The sequence below is a fragment of the Uloborus diversus genome, chromosome 7 (genome assembly GCF_026930045.1).
Source record: "Uloborus diversus isolate 005 chromosome 7, Udiv.v.3.1, whole genome shotgun sequence".
NCBI lineage: Eukaryota > Metazoa > Arthropoda > Arachnida > Araneae > Uloboridae > Uloborus > Uloborus diversus.
In genome coordinates, this window is record NC_072737.1 from 120169444 (window position 1) to 120191134 (window position 21691).

At 32.7% G+C, this 21691-nt stretch overlaps 2 protein-coding genes across 2 annotated transcripts in view; one reads left to right on the top strand and one right to left on the bottom strand.

The window, feature by feature from the left end:
- LOC129225773 (threonylcarbamoyladenosine tRNA methylthiotransferase-like) overlaps window positions 1-1697 on the bottom strand; it is a gene marked incomplete at its 3' end in the record, with an annotated part of 39942 nt that extends 38245 nt beyond the window's left edge. Inside the window, exons 1-2 of the mRNA XM_054860280.1 lie at window positions 1589-1697; window positions 1370-1506 (exon numbers count right to left, since the gene is read on the bottom strand). Coding sequence (XP_054716255.1) covers window positions 1370-1506; window positions 1589-1605 — 154 coding nt within the window. The remainder of the gene's footprint in view (window positions 1-1369; window positions 1507-1588) is intronic.
- A 297-nt stretch (window positions 1698-1994) lies between these two features.
- LOC129226858 (polyhomeotic-like protein 2) overlaps window positions 1995-21691 on the top strand; it is a 61040-nt gene continuing 41343 nt past the window's right edge. The window contains exons 1-5 of the mRNA XM_054861487.1: window positions 1995-2119; window positions 3748-4027; window positions 11309-11524; window positions 16480-16737; window positions 18647-18818. Coding sequence (XP_054717462.1) covers window positions 3776-4027; window positions 11309-11524; window positions 16480-16737; window positions 18647-18818 — 898 coding nt within the window. The 5' untranslated portion in view covers window positions 1995-2119; window positions 3748-3775. The remainder of the gene's footprint in view (window positions 2120-3747; window positions 4028-11308; window positions 11525-16479; window positions 16738-18646; window positions 18819-21691) is intronic.

Sequence of the window (21691 nt, forward strand, 5' to 3'; positions counted from 1 at the left end):
CTGGCAAAAACTCTCAAAATGACAAAAAAAAAAAAAAAAGACTGACAGTAGAAAATGCATGGAAAAAATAATTGTTAACCAAAGCACAGTTTTATTTACAATGTTATCTCAATTCAGAATCAAATGCTACATTGTTTGGACCCTGCAGTTGCTTCTTGGAAAAGGCGGTTCCAAAAATCTAAATAGTTTCTCAATTTAATATGCACGAATGAGAAACTTTAGAATATTCTTGCAACATAAGAGCTAGCAAGCAATGCATCAAGGAACAAGCAGTATTCATAAAACTTTCAAATTGTATATTTTTTTTTAAACTGGTCCCTCATGTAGTAACTAGGGTAGTGGTAAAAATTCAACTGAAAAAATGAGTTTCGAGAAGTGGGGCCAACTTGTTTTACAAAGCCGTGATATTAGGTACAAAATCTAGATTAATATTGGGAAGTAAAATTTGACTTTCTTCTTGAAGCACATGATAATTTCAATCCCAAGCAACTTAGATGAAGCTTATTTGCGAGCAAATTACAAACAGTAATGCCAGTTTAATTCTGTATGTCATTCCTCTATCCTAAGAACCCATAGCATTTTCGTCCTTTGTTAGATTAATCCAAATATTACGAGCATCAGCAATTGAAAAGTTCCCTTTCTGAACTAAATCAAGGGCACTAGCATAACATTTTATTTTTTTACAATGATGAAATGAAGTTTGATTTTTTAGTTTAAACAAATATCATTTAGTAAGTAGTTTAGTTTTTTAAAACGATTTTAAGTTTTTGCCGGTTTTAACCAGTTTCTGCCACTGGCACGGCAAAAACTAGTTTCTGCCGGCAGAAAGCCAACCCTGCTTTTCATCCATAAGCTCATTACTTTTCGCATTGAAAAAGGCGTTCCCTGTAACGCCAAAACACGTGTCTGCAGCAATCTGCGAATTTTTGCTTTTCTGGCGTTGTTTTTTCTTACTTTAACAGAGCCAGATTCTCAATTATTAAAATATCCCCTCAATTCCATGTTCCCAAATCACTTTGAAATATTCGAATATACATACATACATACATATATATACCCACACACACACACACACATATATATATATATAATATGTATATATATATATATATATATATATATATATATATATATATATATATATATATATATATATATATATATATATATATACATAGATATATATACATAAAATTCATTTTTGTATTAAATGGACTTCGCATCAAAGTATCAAAAGTATTTCGAATTAACATATGTCATTAAAAAAAAATACCAACAGCAGAAAAGGTGCTGAAAACAGTTGTGGTTGCTTGAAGACATAGAATTTAAAATGTCAAGAATGTAATGTATACATACAGGCTATATTTACCTGGAATTATACTATCAGCAACAATAACACGTGGGGAATCATATTTTCTTTTAACTTTTGGCGCAGAACTGAGATGTTTTGAAGAGTTTGAAGAATCCCTTAACGTAGTTAAATCCTCAATGTCTTCAACATTGTCACTATTGTTAAAAACCATTATGAAAGAAAAATATATGTATCAAATTCAAATCTTCATACGTATCAAATCAAAACAAACATTACCAAAATTTTGTTGCCATGCCTCAAAAACGAAATTTACAATTGTTAATCGCTTAAAATTTTTGAAGAAAGAATGTTTAAGACAGAGTATATAGAGAAAATTGCAACTTTTATTGACTAATAGAGTCATTTAATTCATGTTAAGAAGTGTTTGTTACAATAAACGGTGCAGTTTATTGCAGTAGGAGAGTGGGAAAAAAGAAACTACTGCGTCGTCTGCTCATTGACTAGAAATTATTTGACTTCTCTCCTTCGCTCGGCGTCCGGTTTCGGCTGCTAGGCTTTCATGGTAGGGGTAGGGGTCAGTTTCAGATTTGTCAGTTTTGTAATGCTTTTTCTCTAAGCAAATTATTTTTATGGTTAACCTTCAAAACAATAACCCATTAATTCATCTGCTTTGTGTATTTTAGGCAGTTGTTTTCATAGACCGAAGAGAACTGATTATAGCTCTTCATGTGATGGCGTCCTTTGATTAATTATAATTTTATATGATCGCTGCCTTGTTAGGCGATGGCTAAATTACCTGCTTTTGTGGTAAGCTTTTTATTTCAGATTAATGTGTAAGTTTGAGTGCTGTTTTATTATTTAGTTTTCAAATTGAATCGTTATTCATCGTGTTTTATGAAGAACTTATTTTAATATGTTTATTGTTTCCATTTCTTCGGTTAGTTTAGTTTTTAGCGTGCCCTGTTATAGTGACTCTTGTAATTGGGTACTATGTGACCAACTGATTATGATATTAATTGTTGTGATATGTAATAATGTGTTACAAATTTTATTTGACATTTTTGACCATAATTGACAGGTATATATTGTTATTAATAATTAATTTACTAAGTATGCGGCTCTCCTCTGATATGCCACTATTGGAAAGAAACCTTTTCTAAAATTCTATTAGCTACATTTTGTGTGACATTTGTATTCATAATTGATGAGTGTTGTTATTTATTACCAATATACTCCTATACTTTTATTCAAACGAAATAAAGGTATTCAAAAATTTCGAATGGACACATTTATGTTCGATATTTGTATTCAAATTTGACTACTATTGTTAGTTATAATAAATTTTCTATCTCCACTATTTAAAAGAAGAAAATATTCTATAATTTGAAAAGAAGTATTGCTTATAATTTTGCTCAGCATATATATTTATTGCATATAGAGAGCTTTCTGTCTTAGTTATTGAGAATATTAAAAACATTAAAGATAATATGTAAGTGACTGCTAAACAGACTCTGGCCAGTCAGGCTGATTCTTAAAGCAGGGGTGCCCACCTCCCTAAATAATGTAAAAGCCCCCCAAGGGCAAGAACCCCTCCCCTCCAAATAGAAGAAGTAAAAATACCTCTCAAACCATCCCCTCTAAAAATTGCAATGGCCCAGTCTATGCCATGACCCCCTCCTAGGTGGGTACAGCTGCTTAAAACAACATTACTTGTCAACATAACAGAATTTGACACACCAGAAAATATTTTCTCATGTCCTTTCTCAAAGAATCATGAAATTTGATGATAAAAACATAGTTTTAAGCTTATTCTAATTTAAAATACATAATTTTTACGATGATAAATTTAAAATTAGCACAAAAAAAAATCAAAGAACAAATTTATGAAATAAATAATTAATGTATATATACAATGTTCCTTATTACTTTTATATGATTGTTTTGATTTCTTGGAAACTAATACTGCCAAAGAAGATCAATTGGCTGTATTAGGGCTGTATTTTGGTCTAATGAACAAAAAATTAAGAGAAAAAAAAATAGTGTGGTTGCTTAAGACTTCAAGGTAATTGAAGTGGATTTTCGATTGAAAAATAAGTTTTTGCGTTGGAGTGTATTTTTTCTCATTTAGTATTTTCAAAACATTTTGAGATAAGCTGAAATTGAGTCTCTCTCTATTATTATGTGTATATATGGTTTTCAGATAAGAATTTCTGTTGTGATTGTAAAAATGTAGTGTTTTTATGCATTAAAATCATTAGGAGTGCCGTTTTTAAGACACCAAGTTGTTTTAGCTTTTTGAATATTATAAAAATCTTTCATTGAAACAAAAATTGTAATTCATATGTGTTTGATCATGTTTTCCATTACTCTTTCATTTTTAAAATTTTTTTCTCAACTAAAATGTATAATTAATTCCTCATCATTAAAAAATTTAGCTGGACAGCATAAGCAGTGATACTAATAATGGGGTCTGAAGATGTTGAAGTTCAGTGCCAAACTCAGTCAGCTTCAGCTAGTGTTCCGTGTGATTCTGCAGCATCTTATGGCATTGCCACTGTGCCATTTGTAGCTTCTGTATCTGTAGCTCCCAATCAATCTGGAAGTGGCACACCTGTGTCTGCTGGTACAGTCATGATAGCCCAATCAGCTGCCTCACAAACCCCTCCCCAAAATGTTGCTGTTCAACCATCTGTTGCAGCTTCACCTTTGCCTCATGTAAGACATGTATTTATGATTCATTGATCCTTTTTATCTGCATTACCTGAAGATATTATTGATTGTTATGATTACCTTATCAGTATGCAGTTGATCCTCTATTTAACAATTTTCACGGGACCACAAAAAATGATCTATAAATAGAATGCTTATAAAACTACAGTGGGACATCTGCAGGGCCGGATTTAGGGGAGGGCAGGCGGGGCTAGTGCCCCGGGGCCTCCACAACAAAGGGGCCCCCACAGTGCAATTTTTACAAAATATCCTAACTTTCACGGGTTGAAAATATCGGATATATAGATATATATCAAAATATTTGGATATATATCAAAGTATTGGATATTTTCAAAAATATGATGATCTTTTCGAACCCTGATTAGGGGACTCGACTCCTTTGTGGCCCCGGGGCCTCCACACTTCCAAATCCGGCCCTGAACATCTGGGACCTTGAATAGTTGTCTTTAAATAGAGTAAGTTGTTAAATAGAGCGTCGTTAAACATAGAACCAACTGTACTTGTATTATAGACATGGTTCAAAAATATCAAAAACATCTGATATTTTGATATATATTCAATACAGTAGAAGACCATTATAACGCACGCCTTGGGACCAGAGCTTTTGCGTTATACAAGACTTTGCGTTATATAGAGCATTTCACAAATTTTGAAACTAATATTCAGAACAAATTTATATATTAGCACTTCAGAATGAGTTTTTTCTGCAATGAGCATCAAAGCACCAATATTACAATTACTTATTCACAAATAAATATGTTTCACAATCAGAAGAAAGTGATTATCCTGCACTTCTGCTAGCTTCATCGTTTGCAGGGCCGTATCCAGAGGGGGGGCCTAACGGCCCCCCCCCCCCGAAACCCGAAATGTTTTGTACCGTAAAACAGAAGGTTTTTTTTTTTTTAATTCTTAATGTCAGAAAAGAAAATGACAAAGTTTTTTTTAATTCTTAATTTTGCTATTATTCAAAATTTATAATATTTTGCAGAAATACAGAAAAAGCAGTTCCAGTTCTCATTAGCTGCAAGGCACACTTGAAATTTAGACCTTTAATTAGGACTTCCTGATCTCTTTCCCAATTCAGGGCAGTCCAGGGTTAAAGCAGGCCCTTTGTCAGTTCGGTAGACTTTTCAAGTCTACCGAACTGACTTCTGTGCACTTCCTCCTCCAGGGGCGTGCACAGAAATTTTGGGGCTGTCACAAATGCTTTTTTTGGGCCCCCTCAATATTGTTTACCCATATTTTCAACCCTAGGTTTAAAAATATTGGGCCCCATTTAAGCTCGGGCCCGGCCAACAGGTGTCCCTTCTCCCCTCTATGCACGACCCTGGACTCCTCCCCCTAAAACTCTTATAAAACTTGCACTGTACTGATTTCGAGCCGGGGACTCCCCAAAGGCTGGGCCCCTAGTTTCCGATTAGGCGAGTATTTTATTACCAAGATGTGCCAAATTCAGCTCCTTGATACATCCTGAGTAAAAAATGCAAAAATCACGATTCTCGCGTTTTTGTAGCATAATTTTCCAGATCCTTTTTGTGACTGCTATGTTTCTTGTCTTGCATTTATTTAATGCCGAATTAGTATCATGGAAGTTCTTTTGTTGTTGTTTTTTTTCTTACTTCTACTGCATACTGTTAATACCTTTAGTATGAGAAAAAAAAAAAAAAACACTTACTATACTCTCTTTCATTTTCTGCACTACTTGTGATTGAAAAAAAAAGTTTGTTTTGAGAAATATTTCGTTACATTTATTTTTAACTTAAAACGAGTGTGTCTTACAAAGTTATACTCATTTTGTAAGACTGTGCAATCAACTTCTGAAAAGTGTAAATAAAGAGCTTCAAATAATTTCAACTGTTCGATAGTCTTTGAAAATTATTTAAGTTTTTGAAATTCCTTGAAAAGTTCTTCAATTTTGTATCTTATCAAGAAAATAAAGTATGAATTGTCCAAATGGCCAGAATATTACTCTTCCATTCTTATTTTCTGAATGTCTACACTATTTCTTTTAAATTATTTTCTACAATTTTCATACTTTATGGCATTTAAGGAAAAAAATGGGGATAGGGGGAGTGATCAAAAACAAACTTCACTAAAAGCCGATATGAGCAGATGAGGAAGTGCTTCTCTTTTCTCCTCTCTGTCCATTAAGTTCCATGATTTGTCGAGCAAGCAATTTTTATTTTGTTTGATCTTGATTTGCAAAAGAATGTATAACTTTTAAAAAACTTTGTTTGCCTAGTTTTTTTTTCATATTTTTGTAGTCCCAATTACCCAATATAAGGCCTCAAAATACAGGGGTTTTTTTTCGAAAATTTCTCGGGGGAAAGCCCCCAGCACCCCTGAAGTTATGGATGTTCTACAACCGACTTAAAGGGACACTCTCCTGTTATCCTTACCACTACAAGGTGAATAAGAAAAATAAGAAATTAAAATAACAACGTCCAAACAGTGGAATCATTAAAAATCAAGACAAAAAGTCTTCTATGTTAACATTTTTATGCGTTTGGTGTGTCTATATATACTATATGTGTGTGTGTGTTAGGGCAATGTGCTAATCCGGGCCCCTCCCGGAAAAAATTTCTGGATACGGCCTTGATCGTTTACATAACAGCTGCATTTTCAAGAGCCATCTGCTGGTATTTTCTTTTTACTGTGAACACTAATTTTTATTTTAAAACTTTAAATTAAGATGGAAAGATGAAAAACTTTCAAAATTTAATTTTCCTTACAATATTTTTGTTTGCAAGACAAAACAGAGGGATTTTTTTAACTTCAAAACCTATTGTTTACTTCTGAAAAGTTGTGTGCTTTATATAGAATTGCATTATATAGGTCGGCGTTATAACGGTCTTCTACTGTATTTTCAATCAGCAAAAACTGAAGTTGTTAAAATAGTAAATGCATCCTCAAATCACTCTTGATTTTCTTACGTTATTATTACAATGTATTAGACTTAAAATTAAGGTTTCTTTCATTATTTATGTCTAATGTCTAATATTTCATTTTACATTTTTATCAATTTTAATGGAGTTAATTTAGCATTAGCTGTTTTACTCATTTTTCTTCTGTTAGCTACTTTTACAGTTATGATTCAGAAATAAAAAAACATGCATCCGTTGCTTCATAGTCATAAGACACTTTTTTTTCTGACCAACATGTAATATTTAACTAGGCACTTTTAATATGAATTAAAATTGTAACATTACTGATAATTTTATGAATATAAAATAAAAAAGAATACTTTGCTGCATTAATGTTGTACTAATACATCATAAAAATACAGTACATAACTTTTTGGTCATTTTTAATTATAAATAAACAATATTTGAATAATATAATTTTATATTGAAAATACCGTATTTGAAAAAATAAATATAAAAAATTATCAAAATATCATGATTTTTTCAAAATAAATATTGGATTTTTTTGGTGATATATATCATGATATATATCGACAAACCGTGACTATAAGGTAGTTCACGGACAAATTAAACATCAAGTACAAAATAGAAAAAAATCTGAAATCTTTATTGTAATTTTGAAATTTTTGTTTTTCTCATTATCTAGTGAATTTTGTTTTCTAGGGTTTTTATTCCTTTTCACAAAGAATATTCAGTGAAATTGGAGTATAACAAAGCAGACATAAAATGTTTAATTTGACTAATTATGTCAGTAAGCTTGAAACAGTTCTGAGGAAACATGAACATTGAACATCCTTATTTGTTTGGCCAGTATTCAATCTTGTTGATTTTCTAAATAGACATTAACATTTGTGGGGTACAGCTGCATATAGTGATTGTAGTGAATAGAAGACTTTTCTAGAATGAAGAAAAAAGTAATTGCGTGAGAAATTAAATTTTCACCCCATTTCTCTTTTCCTTTCTTTTAAAGCACTTGTGTATTGAAAAATGCACAATTCTTTTGCATTCTTAGTAGAATCTTAAATATTTGCTTTATTTAAGTGTAGCAATTGTCTCTAATGGGAATATCAATACTTTTAAAGTTTTCTATCAAATATTAAAAAGAAAAAGTTGTGGAAGCAAAACAACAAAATAGTACAGGGAAAAAAAAAGAAAATTTATGTTTCAGGTCAATAAATTCAAAAAACAAAAAATGTAGGTCAACAAATGTTGGTTAAACATTTGAATTTTACTCTATTTGTGTAGCTTAGTAGACGAAAAAGTTAATGATATTTTTTGTTCAGGAAAATTAGAAATGCAGGAAACAAGTATCTTTTATTGTTGCTCCATTAATTTAGAGGAAAAACTCACAGAGTGCACTTTGATTAATTTCTGGAAATGTGGAAAAAAGTAAAAAATAGTTGTTAAAAAAACCATGGGCGATTTTTTTTTTGTTGCAGTAATGCTTTAGTTTTACTTTAAGCCTCCAATATTGTAATTTTGGATTAATCATCCCAGTTTGATTTTTTATGGGAAATTTTGCACTTAATGACTTTTAAAATGCACTTAGTGAGTTTTTCCTCTTAACCGACGATTTGGTCTCTAATAAAGCATATTTATTCATCTAAAGAAGATACTTTATTTCCTTATATTTTAAGAAATTTTATAATTCTGCAGATGATGATCAGAATGTTCTTTTGAAAGCTAAAAACTTTTATGAACCACATTAATAGAAATAATGTCTAATATTTTTCACGAATATCAAGAACAAGTTTTAAAAAATTTTAACTAACAAATTAGGAACTCTTCATTTTTTACGCAGACTTTTTTTACTATTGTGAGATTCAACCCAATTATTGTTGCTTTAAAATGTATCCATAGTGCAAAAATCTTCTAAACTTTTCCCCTAATCAATTTTCTGAGATTGGTCGGGTTTAAGAAAGTCAGAAATTGGCATGTATTCCTACACATGTCCTACACATAATTTTGTATATCCTACACATAATTTCATTTACAATAAGGTAGTTTTTAATTTTTATAATTCAGAGGTGGCAAGTGGGGCTTATAAGTGCGTGGGCAATTTTTTTAGGAAGTTGAAGACTATTTAAGGCATTTATTATTTATTAATTATATCATGAGTAACTAAAGGGATGGGGGATGGGGGGGCTTGACGTTCTCTCGCATAAATGCTTTGGAATTGTAGTCTTTAAAATGCCCTTTTAGAGAGATTTGTCCATGTTTGGGGAATGAAAAAGAATTTCCAGGGTTGTCTCCTCTTTTTTATTAATAAAATCTAATTAATAATAATAAAAAAAACTAAGAAGTTTGGACTGTCTTTGGTAATGTAAGGGTAAGGAAGGCTCTTTCCGGAAAAAAAAAATCTTAAACTGGCCAGCCATCTTTAGCAAACTTAGAGTTTGGGGTTCTCTCCCAGAAATTTTGCAAGTTTAAAACTTTTTTCAAGCGTCTTTTGAAAAGTTATTTCAGACTTCTCTTTTATTGACAGGAACGAAAAGGTTTGGAGGTTCTACCTGATTTTTTTTTTTTTTTGAACTAAGGAAATCCTAAGAACTTAATCTTTAACTTCCTTTGGTGACTTCAGGAAAAGTTCTCCAGATTTGTTTTTTTCTCAATTGGAAGAAAACGCAGTTTTACGCTATATAGGAGGATTCTCTTCCTGAATTTGTTTCTTCAAACTGGAGCGTTTATAACTCAAATTTAGGTCATCTTTGAATTTAAAGGAAGGAAGGAGTGCGATCGGGGATTTTTTCTTCCGGAAAATTTTCAAAATTGAAGCTTTAACAACTGTAATTTTAAAGAATATTTGGAACATTGTTTTGAAATTGAAATCTAAATGTTGAGGCAATCTTTGATGATGAAAAGAGTGCCGGGGTCCAGAAATCGCCACCACTGTTACAATTGCATAAGAAATATTCTGTTTGTTTAAAAATATCTTTTGGTTTATTTAGAAAACCTTCTCCTTGCTTCTGGTTTTTAAACATTAATCTTCCTTTTTTTTACTTAAAGAAGTTTGCAGTTGTATTGTGTTATTGTAAGGTAATGTTGTAATGATACAATATAATCTTCATGTCATTGGTTCCCCCCCTCTTTTTTTTGCCATGAGTTAGTATCACTGAACAAAACTAAAGATACTAATCTGGTATACATTGCTATTTCTCTTTTTTCTTTCTTGATTTCCAAAAAAAAGGGGGCGGTGAAGAGTGAAAATGAAATTTACTAGATTAAAATGTTCTTTGATTCTGAAGACCATAGAAATATAATTTTTTTATATTCTCAGATTGCAAAACTCAATGCCCTTCTCCTACCAACTTTTATTTCCATTCAGTCTTTAATTTTTGTGACTCAAAAGAGTTTTTTTTTTTTTTTTGGATTAAACCATGAATGGTATTATCTAACTAGCATGTTTAAAATCTAATGAGAATAAGCTCTAATTCTACTGCAAGGCTTCTTCTCATCCCTGTTTTCATTATTATGAATTACATTTGCATTTTTCTGCTATCATTCAATCACTTTTCATTTATATTTCCTGATTTAAATTTTCCTATGGTTGATTCCTATTTTTTAAAATCGTATTAATTTCAGCAAGGAAATCACCAAAATGAGCATATTTATGAGCTTTTATTAACACAATATCAATATATGTTAGGGAAATTCTCTCTTTAATTCCTGAAAACTTCCACTTATGTTTTTCATAACCTTTGCATTGACATCTACTAAGAGCATGCTTGTGTCTATGCTATGTTATAAAGTAGGTTACAGTAGCCTTAAAATGCCTCTTTTAAATTAATAAATAGGCCTTAGAAAATCATTATTTCAGTGAGCAAATGATGAATGGAATAAAGGTTTATATTATTTTGTTGCACATTGTTTAGTTTTTTTTTTTTTTTTTTGCTATTAATTACATTAGTTTTATCATGATTGTAGCATTTGAAAGTAAATTGAATGTTTCATGCAATAATCAAACCGTTTGTGTTAGAATATAGATCATAATTTTTTCTTAATGAGGTGTAAGCTTGAAATTTACATGGTTAATTATGTATATGATGAAACATTTTCTCTAGAGTTACAAAAATCTCTGCCATACATGCTCATTAGAAATTTTTGCTTTGATTTCTAACAAGCATTTACAAATGGAATTAAATCATTAGCTTTTGCTTTGACTTGATATTGATTGCTATAAACCATTGATATATGTAATGATTTTCAGTTTAAAATTTTGTCTGTTTTCAATGGGTTTGTTGTTTAGAATTTCACAAGTTATATGTAGGTGATAGTGAAGGAAACTAAAATGTCATTTTTTTGTGAAAAATGCGGTTTAACACATTTTTTTTTGTTCCACCAGGTGCAAGTCATCCAGCAACCTCTCCAAAATCAGTACCTACAACATCTGTATGCTCCCCAACAGCAGCATATGTTTCTCCCTAGTAACCTTACCCTTCAACCAACTCTTCAAAGCCTTGGGGCTGCCCCTGCTGGCATCAGCCTTCAATTACAAGGGAAGGCCATGGAGAATAAAGCTAATGCTCCTACAATTATTTCAGCTGCACCAATGCAATCGGTATTTGCTCAATTTTTATACTGTAAATTTTATGTGCTATGAACATATTTCATTTTGAGATATCTAACAAGCATAGAAATATTTTTTTTTGTATTGTGTTTATGGAAAAGATAGACCATAAATGAACAAACAAGTTGCAGGAAGGTTTGTCACAATAAGCCACTCCCGAGGATTTTTCTAGAGTAAAGAAAAGTTAGCCTATCGTATTCTCATTTACCATCTGCTTCACAACAAATTTGTCCTTTTCCTATCAGAATACGTGACTAACATTGCCAAATAGCTCATTTTTTTGAATCTGTATTGTTTCTCTTTTGCATAAACACAGGAAAAGGTGGCTGTATTCTGGGTATGCACCAGAAACTAGGAGACTAAACATAAAGTCTATGAACTAACTACCAATAAAACCATTGCAAAGACCCTACAACTACAAGACTCAAGATGAAACACTACCGAGGAATGAAAAACCAAAAGGACACCTAAGAACATATCAGAACCTTAGGAACTGCCCCAAGTATGTACTAAACCCAGCTCACATCTTTTCCTACCCTGCCATCTAAAGGAAGCTACAACAGATTACTGAGAAATGCATACCTCTATGAGAACAACTGCATTGAAGTTGCCAAGGCTGTCTTGGATCTTCATCGATTCAATTTAGACCATCCATGGATAAGCCAACAACAACCAGAAACTAGGGCATATGTTTAACTTTGAAACCAATACCCAGATTTTCCTGATGAGAGTTCTTAAAATTTGTCTGTGGGGCTGTGTGCATTTGTCGGATATTCTAATTTTATGTCTTCAACTTTTCCTGTTTTTGACATTAATAAATATTTGGATGATGAAAAAACATGCATTTGAAAGAAGCTTTAATATAATTTAAGCTCATAAAGCAGTCCATTTGCAAGTTTTATTGTAACCTATTTGTTTGAATAATAATGATAATAAAAAATACCTTCAACAATAATAAAAAAATATGCTTCAACATGAAGAGAAAATTAATATTAATGGATCCTCACCAAAAAATTTATTGAATTTAAAATGGATTCATAGCCATCTACATGTGTACAAGGGTATATAATCAAAAATTTCCTCAAAACTTCAAAAATTTGGAATGGACCCTCATTTAGCCTCAATATATTTCTAATAAAATGCTGTAAAACTGCATATTTTATGTGATTAATTTATTTAAAAAGTGTTCCTGTTTTCAGGCTAACAATTCATGAAGCTTCAAACATAATTAAATAAAAGGATCATTACTCGTTAAACTTTGAATTTTAAGGAATCTTTTATCCTTAAAAATTTATGTTAACAATGTTTATAGGAAACATTTATTTTGAATTTACCCAAGCAATGCAGTTAAATTTTATCCCCTAATTTAGTATTTTAAAGTCATTAAACAAAGATTTTTCCCCGTTTATTTTCAATTATTGTTACCCTTTTATTTAAAAAAAGTAATTATTTGCTTCTTAATGACTTAGAACTTTTACAATTTCATTGCATCATTTACATTTAATTATCTCAATAGGATGTTTGTACAGTTTAAAAATTCCTGAAAATAGTTTTCTTTCTTTCATTTTTTTCATGTGTTGAGGGTGAATAAAATTCTTTAATTGTTGTACCCACTCCTTTCAAATTTTTAAGCATTCTGTTCCTTTTTGTGGGCATTAATTTTGCCTGTATTAAAAAATCCAATTCTAGACAGTGCATTAGAGTAGTGATCATATGACTTCCCAAAGTTTTTTTTTTTTTTTTTCATTATGGCTTTACAGTACAATTAGCTGTGTTGATTAAGTCAACTCCCATGTTTGTTACACTGAATTTATACTGTTTCAACTAGCTTGATTATTAAAATACAGTTTCCATAAAATTTGGATTCACATTTATGTTGTCAGACAAAGGCAGCTATTGAGACTGAAAAGGGGGGGGGGGGCAAAAAAAACAACAACTAAAGCCATAGGACTTTTACCACCAAAAAAAAAAAAAAAAGATAAAAAGTTCAAAATTTTGCTAGGGCTGGTTTTGAGAGCAGATGAGTGGTAATCTAGCAACTTAACTCACTTTTTTGTTAAGATTTTGATGAATTTTGTACGCAATAACATTCCCCGAAGAAACACTTAGACATGAATTAGACTTACATTATTTACCACTAAGTATTTTTAGATGTCACAAACACTTGGTAATAATTTCATTGAACAAGTATGGTTTGTTTTTAAGTAAAACAATTGATTTATTAATATCTAAGCACTGAATACATAAACTAAAAGTTACTGCTTTTGCTAAATAATGTTTCGAAAATAGATATACAAAGTAAAACAAGAATTATATTCTGAAATTTATGACTTTTCTGCTTTTTTACATTTTCTAGTTTTGGTTTCTGAATTGGAAAGTAGAATAAATACAAATGTGACAACCAGAAATAGGCTCTGGGCCCAACTAGGCTAATCCTAGTCAGTTTATAAATCCCCAATGAAGATCAATGGCCCTCTTAAAGCTATCCACCCCCTTGCTCATTACCACCTCTTCCGGTAAGCTGTTCCGAGTGCCCACGACCCTACTAAAGAAGTAATTTTTCCTAATTTCCAGGTTAGCCTGAGATTTGAATAGCTTAAAACCCAATGTCCCGTTGTCTTGCTTTCCGTGAGAAAATTTAACCAGTTAGCATCTTTCATTTTGATAAATTTAAACAACTGAATCAAGTCCTTTCTGATCCTCCTTTGCTCCATGCTATACATATTAAGCCTGGTACAGTAGAATACCTTTATAATGCCGACCTATTTAACGCAATTTTCTATAAACCGCACAACTTTTCAGAAGTAAACAATAGGTTTTTAAGTTTAAAAAATCCCTTTGTTTGGCCTTGCTAACATAAAAATTGTTAGGAAAATTAAATTTTGAAAGTTTTTCATCCTTCCAGCTTAATTCTAAGCTTTTAAATTAAAATTAATATTCACAGTAAAGAGAAAATATCAGATGGCTCTTGAAAATGCAGCTGTTATGCAAACTATAAAGCTGGCAGAAGTGCAGGATAATTCTTTTTTTTTTAATTGTAAAGCATATTTATTTGTGAATGATTAGTTGTATAATTAGTGTTTTAATACTCATTACAGATAGAACTAATTCTGAAGTGCTAATATATATATATATTCTGAATATTAGGTTCAATATTTGTGAAATGACCTATATAACGCAAAAGCTCTGGTCCTAAGTTGTGCGTTATAATGGTCTTCTACTGTATCATAATCTAAATCTGAAAGTCCTCTCACTAGTCTAGTAACCCTTCTTTGAACCCTTTCCAACACAGAAATATCTTTTTTGAGATAAGGAGACCAAAACTGAACAGCATACTCCAAATGAGGTCTTACTAAACTCCTATATAACAGCAGAAGAACCTTCTTAGGTTTAAAGGAATTTTATCTTCTTAGAAATAAATGAACCATAAAAAGTGGGAAGGGGGAGGGCGGTTGGGCCGCTCTTGCCCCCCCCCCCCCCCTTCCCCGAATCACTGCCAGCAACTGTTGCCAGAGGAAAATCATTGATTCAAAAATGTTACCTAATGATTCATCTAACTTTTTAAAACTAACTAAACAGTGATATAATCCTGAAGAAAAAAATTAGTGAAGACACTGATGCAAACATAGAGTTACAGTTGGATCCCGACTTACGCGAGGGAAGCGTTCCAAGACTCCTCGCATAAATCGAAATTTCGCGTTGTGAAAAAGTGTTGTGTATAGGATTCTTTTATTCACATACCCAGTCATTTTAGACATTTTCAAACACCTATTAAACTGTTTTAGACCATTTTTTAACTATATATATTACCTTATTTTACATAAAAAGCTGACTTTTTATCTCATTTTTTAAAAAAGCTGCATTATTCAACATAAAATACTGCTACGATGCACAAAATCAAAGATCAACGGGAGGGAGAGACATAAAAATACAAAACAGTATGGTATGTCGTAATACTAAAGCACGGCACTTTTAAGAGTACTATAGAGTAGATACAATAAGTTACATTTATTACTTAAAAATTGAAGATGATTTATGCTCCGCAATCTCTAAAGGTCATTCTAATATATTTTTAAATACAGTAGCTTCGCATTTACTTTTATAACATTTACATCTATGGTAACACCCCTCTTTCATGATCTCTGTAATTTACAATACAAGAGCAGATTCCAGTTTCATACTGTTTGCATTTTGCTTAAACACTACTCTGAGAGCTTCATATTAAAACTATGGTCTGGATTTATACGGATTGCCTTCTCTTGACTTTTAATTGTATGTATTAAAAATTTACTCATACCTAATGGCGTGCTCGACCCACTTTCTAGTTGTTTAAGTGTATCAAGAATCTTTACCTTTTTTAAATTGTCGCAAACTTTTGCTTTTTGTTTCCATCTTCAAACTTTAGATGAAACAGCGTGCCTAGGTGCCACAATATTTCATCACGTTTCATATTTAGAATAAATAAATGAAAAATGAGGAGGGGTGATGAATACACACTAACAATGCTATGTTTATAGTGCGGTGTGTGGAAACTTGGCAGTCAGTGATGCTAAAAGGATGAAAGTACATTCAATAACAACACCGAAATTAACCATCACGATTCTATTCCAAATATTTTTGTATTGACAGCGAGAAATTCGCTTTAGCTCTAAAATTCCTCACTCCTGAAAAACTCGCATTATAGCCATTTCGCGTAAGTCCGATCACGTTGTAGCGGGAGTTGACTGTATTTCATGTTCACCTTTCAACTACAGTGCAGTAATTCAAACCATTTTTGTCTGTCAAGCAACCTTGTGCAGCTAAAACGTTCTTTGGAACTTGACATGTATGTGAACCATCTATCTTTCAGGTACACCTAAAACATCCAAACAGTTTTTTTTTTTTTAATCTGTTTTAAAATTGATAATTTTTCATTTTCTGCTTATATATGTTAATTGCTCCTTCAGGTTGGAAGTTTCGGTGCTCAAAGTTTGATTCCTGCTGGTAGTCAAATGGCTGCTAGTGCAAAAGCATGTGTCCAGAGTCAAATGCTGGCTGCTACTTCTAAATCTACTGCCGTCATTCAAGGACAGTCTGGCTTTATACCTGCAACCACATCAAATCAGACTGTTGTTATAGGACAACTTGGAGTACTGTCCAGCCCTCAGTCAGTCATTCCTCATCAGGCAAAAGCAATAACTGATGGACAGAAAGCAAAATCATATGTAAGTATCACAATTTTTTTAAAATGTTGAATTTACAGTAGTTATGCGGGGGTTACGTTCCACGGAAATGTTGCGTAAATCAAAACCACGTAAATGGAGACCTAATATTAGTGTTAAAATAGGAGTAGGTTTCATAGTTACAAAAAATACTTCACTTAGTGATGACTAATTGTAATTAATTTCGTGTTCTGTTTATAAAAATAAGCTGGTCTTTTGGCAGTCATTAAGAATTTTTCTTTGTAGTTCTTTGCAGAGTATTCACGCATCCATGCTCACTTACGTCATTTCCATGATAGAATCTTTCTTCACTAACAAATCAGAAAGATCATTTCTATTGTCTGGGAATGGCTCAAATTTTTCAATGTGAACATTTTTGATTGTGTGTCATCAATGTCGGTATCCTCCTTGGTTTTTTTTAAATTCTTTGTCACTTTTAAAAGCTCTTCTTCCAGTGAGCTCTGAACTGTGTCAGTTTAATAACTTTACTTCTGGAAAGAGCTCCGGAACCAATCGCATAAAATGTTTCCAGTGGCCCAAGCTCGATTGTGCTCTCAATCTATTATGAGTAATCTGCAATCTTTAGGAGTTTGGATTTTGAAATTGGGATAATTTTTTCTGTTTGCATTGCCACATCCGCGTAAAACCGAAACTCATCCGCGTAAAATAAAATAAAGGTGTCAAATCTTAAACTATGTGTAATCAAAACTGAACAAAATAAACCCGCATAAAACAAGGGTCTATTGTAGTTTCACTATTTTGGTCCTATCTGTGTTTTTTCTGTTTTTCTAATTGATTTTTATGAATGTTAGGTCAAGGGTACCCATATTGGGGGGGGGGGGGCAAGGGGGGTTCTCAAGGCCCCCCTAGGAATTAGAACATCCTTGCTTTCAGTACTTTTTTCCTTGCAAAAATATGAAACCATTTTTTCTCCAGCCATTAATGAATAATTTATTAAAAATGTCAAACTTTAATAACTCTAATCTGTACTGAAATCGGTTTCTATGAGGAAAACATCCTGATAAACCATGGAGAAAATATCTGAGCTCCCCCTTAAAATTTTGGGTATGGCCGCCCATGGTATCTGCGTTGACTTATAGAGAAGGATGGGGTATGGAACGAGCTCCAAAACTTCAGTTTTAGATGATCTTGAGCAGTAGCCGCATTCACAACACACTCTTCAACACCGTAAATCCCCGCTCTGACTCCACAAAAAACAGTTGGAAAAATTCCCCGTTTCCATGTAAAAAGAGGTTTCCTATTGTACCAGAGAAAGCGATTTTTACCTAGCATCCTTAGCAGCTATACCCAGCAAGTAGATGAACTTGTTTTGCGTAATGCATTTTGGGTAAAAACTCCGCTTTCACTCCAGGAGGAAGCAGGAAGAAAAAAATACCACATATGCCCTGAAAATAACCAGAATGCGGTGAAAAGCAGGTTTTTTCTGGGGTCGAAAGTGTCCATGGAAATGGCCCTAATGCTAGGGAAATGGGAGATTCGGGGTTTTATATTTAAACACCCATTTTTTCTTACACACACACACTGTGAGTGCCCCATGGCTGTATGCCTTCTTCATCAAGGAGATAGGAAGTTCAGGATTATATTTAAACACCTTTGTGCACTCACTCACACACATACAAGTATGTATGTGACATTTGTGTGAAGTTGTGCAGCTAAGGTTATGTAATAAGGGGTAAGTAATAAAAATCAGCCCCTTGAACAATTTCTGGATCTGTGATTGACCATTATAACAAAATGTAATTGGGGTCCCTCGGTCGTAGTTAATGAAACAATTACTTTAGACATTTTTGTGTTTATGTTTTTCTTTTTTGCTGGAAAATTAGCTTTCAGTTATAGTCGAATGTAAATTTAGAAACAATATGTCCTATGTCTATTTTTCTTTTCTTTTTAGCTCATTTCACAGCCAGCCACCCTTCATCCAAAATCCCCAATCTTACCATCTCCAAGTGTATCATGTGCTGGACAGATGATTGCTACCAGTCAGTTAAAACAAATTCCATCAGCTCCTCACATTATCACAACACAGGCTCCTACTATGATTGCTAGTCAAGCCCAGATTCTAGGTCAGTTTTGTGCCTTTACTTCTCATTTTCTTAAAACGTATATCGTGTTCATTCTTGCCTTCTTATTCAATACGTTTCTTTTTGGCAGTATATGCAGAGATACCTATTTTTCACTACTGAGCATAGATGTTTATGAGTGCAAATACATTTAGATGAAATAAGCATTGTCAGTCATGACATCACATTTATTCAGAAAAAGCTGATAGTAATAGTAGTGGGATACCTCGCATGGGTGACACCCGGGACGGAAATTTATGGCGTCGCCTTGCCCCCACCCACAAACGCAAAAAAAAAAAAAAAAATTCGTGTTTTATGAAAACATGAAATCCATACATTTATCAGAAACAACTACATTTGTGTAAAACCTTTAAGTGAGTCAGTGTACAAAAGACAAGTAAAAACTAAGAACGTTTTTTTATAAAACTTGCCGTAGACGCATATATACAGAGCTGTAGCAAGGTCTGAAAAGTAAGGGGGTGCATGAAATTGATGGCCCCTTAATTATTTCAAACATTTCTCAAACATAGGGAAAAATAATGGGTTTCAGTTTGGTTCAAGAGGAAGTCACTACTAGGTCTAAGTTTTGACAATATGAACTTATAATATTCACTCCATGATGTGAAGTGCAGGTAATTGGGTCTGGGGTTCCCCCCCCCCTTCTGGAATGTTTTCAAATTTGTAGTATTAAAAATGCATGTTAGCTGTATATGTTTCAAAAACTTGCAATTTCACTTGGTGTCACCAAGGTGCGAACCGCCCCTGGTTGTGACGCGACGGTAACAGTAATTCTATTGATATCACGCACATTTTTTTCTATAAGATTACAGTTAAATTTATTAACATATGCAACTAAATCCAAGTCTTAACTTTGGGAGCTTTCATTGTTACTTTTAATAGTTGAAATAATTTGGATTATGTCACAGTATAAAGGTACTAACTTAATAGTTGAGAAAAATGATGGCGATTCGAAAAAAAAAAAAATGAATATGTTAGGGAGGTAAAAGAGTAATGATATGTTTTTTAAAAATAACTTTTTTTCACCCAACAATATATTTTTTTTTAAATAGTTTTGTCATGTTGTCTCATAAAATCACCTTTTATTTATGTGTTAAAAATGCATTGGTAGTAGTGATGTTCCGGATATCCGAGGGAAAATAAAGATCTGTATCCGTATCAGTATCCTCTTCTTTTTTGATGGATCTTAAACGGATCTTTTCTATTTTAAAAATTCTTAAATATATTAATTAAAGACACTTAAATTCCGTTTAAATTAGGTTTTATTCCCTATTTAAATAATAAGGTATCATTTTTAGAAGCCAATTTGTACCCCCAGTTCCAAAAACAAACGGGTAATAAGTTTTAAACTTGTATCTGTGTGTCTATTTGTGGCATTGTAGCTCCTAAACAGATCAACCGATTCTGATAGTTCTTTTTTCGTTCAAAAGGTAACTTGATCGAAAGTGTTCTTAGCTTGGTCTCATTTTTGCAGAACTTGACTTACTGGAAATATTAATAAAAACCGACTTAACGTATTTCGGAATTATGGTAGTAAAAACTTACTGGTACGTTAAAAATATTGGCCCCAAATTGAAAGAATTAAGTTTTCTGCGTTTGATACAGTGCACTCTCTATTTAACAAGGGACCAAAAAAAATCGTGCTTAAGTAGAATGCGTCCTTAAATAGAATGCTTTTAAAACTACAATGGAGCATCCGTGAAAACTCGTGTTTAAATAGAGAAAGTCGTTAAATAAAGCGTCGTTAAACAGAGATCCAACTGTATTTGTTTGGAACTTCCAAGTTATACACAAAAGTGACGACCAGCAACAGGCTCTGGGCCCAGCTAGACTGGTCCTAGTCAATTTACAATCCCCAGTGAAGATCAATGGCCCTCTTAAAACTATCTACTCCCTTGCTCATTACCACCTCTTCCAGTAAACTGTTCCAAGGTTCCACTACCCTGCTAAAATAATAATTTTTCCTAACATCCATGTTAGCCTGAGGTTTAAATAGCTTAAAACAATGACCCCTTGTCCTGTTTTCAGTGCTTAACTTCAGCCCCGTAACATCTTTCATTTTAATAAATTTAAACAACTGAATAATATCCCCTCGGTCTCTTCTTTGCTCAAGACTGTACATTTTTAGCCTTCTAAGCCTGGAATCATAGTCTAAATGAGAAAGTCCATTTATTAGCCTTGTAGCTCGCCTTTGAACCCTTTCCAATACATTAATGTCTTTCTTAAGATAAGGAGACCAAAACTGAACAGCATACTCCAAATGAGGTCTTACCAAACTTCTATATAAGGGCAGAACTTCTTTAGATTTGTTTGAAATAGATCTATTGATAAACCCAAGCATCTTATTGGCCTTGTTATTAGCAATGCTGCATTGTTGGCTAAACTTTAAATCCTGACTTATTAAGATCCCCAGATCAGTAACTTTGTCTGCCTGACTAATGACTGAACCTTGCAAATAATAACTTGTACACTTATTTCCATGCCCTAAATGTAGCACTTGACATTTCCCAACATTAACAGCCATACCCCATTTATCAGCCCACTCCCTAATATGATCTAGATCCTCTTGCAGCTGTTTTGCTTGTTATTCATTTTCTACAGTCCCCATAACTTTGATATCATCAGCAAAACAATTCATGTTCCCAGAAATATTTTTGTGAATATCGTTCATAAAAACAATGAACAAAACAGGCCCTAACACTGATCCTTGAGGAACCCCACTTAAAAACCTCACTCCAATTAGAATAATTTCCCCTTACAACTACCCTTTGTTTCCTTCCGGTCAGCCAGTTTTTTACCCTAATGAAAGTTTTCCCTCCTATTCCTATATCAGCTAATTTGCTAAGTAGAGCAACATG